The 672-nt window shown below is 56.0% G+C and overlaps 1 protein-coding gene across 1 annotated transcript; it reads left to right on the top strand.

The window, feature by feature from the left end:
• Nucleotides 1-9: 9 nt before the first annotated feature.
• MLLT11 (myeloid/lymphoid or mixed-lineage leukemia (trithorax homolog, Drosophila); translocated to, 11) lies at nucleotides 10-146 on the top strand (the record flags this gene model as incomplete). Its single annotated transcript, XM_010182325.1, has 1 exon — nucleotides 10-146. A coding segment is annotated over one exon (137 nt), but the record flags the coding sequence as incomplete, so codon positions are not given.
• Nucleotides 147-672: the final 526 nt, after the last annotated feature.

The following is a 672-nucleotide window of genomic DNA, read 5'->3' as shown; positions in this document are numbered from 1 at the left end:
CCAAATGAGGGGTGGGCAAGTTGGGTGGCGAGCGGGTCGGCCGCGACCCCTGCGACGAAGAGGACGGCCTGCTGCAGTTCAACAGCTTTAATTTCTGGAGGGCTCCTATCGCCAGCATCAGCTCGTTAGATTTCGACCTCATTTGAAGCCCCCCCTTTCTGCCCCTCCTCACCCCCCATCCCCGTCCTCTCCCTCTCTGCTGGGCATGTGAGGATTTGGTTTCGTTGTCGGTTTGGAGGTTGGGTTTCTTTTTGTGTTTCCGGGCGGTTTTGGACATGGCTAATTAACTCATTAATTCATCAGATGCTGATGAGCTCTCTGCCTCCCCAACGCTTTTATTCCCTTCTTGCACTGGAAACACCACCAGGGTGTGACCAGAGGGCAAAATATGAGGGGAGGGGGCAGAAAGAGCCACCCCGTTGCCCCATGTCCACGCACCAGTGGGTGCTGGGGGTGTCCCTGTGCTCTGGGACCAGCGTTTGAGCTCATTTCTCCTCTGCTTTTTTAAGAAACTCATTTGTGCAAAGGGAGCAGCGTGGGACTGGTGGGAATTGTCCCCTCCCCGCTCCCCTGGCCCAGTTTCTCCAAAAGCTGCTTCGCTCCTTAACCTTCCCTTTGGGATACACAAGCGGGAAGAGGCAAGGACGTGCCCAGGACATGAGCACAAACCTC

The sequence above is a fragment of the Mesitornis unicolor genome, unplaced genomic scaffold, assembly GCF_000695765.1.
Source record: "Mesitornis unicolor isolate BGI_N332 unplaced genomic scaffold, ASM69576v1 scaffold29160, whole genome shotgun sequence".
In the NCBI taxonomy this organism is placed as follows: domain Eukaryota; kingdom Metazoa; phylum Chordata; class Aves; order Mesitornithiformes; family Mesitornithidae; genus Mesitornis; species Mesitornis unicolor.
The sequence above is the reverse complement of the archived record's forward strand: the minus strand, read 5'-3'. Positions and strand labels throughout refer to the sequence as shown.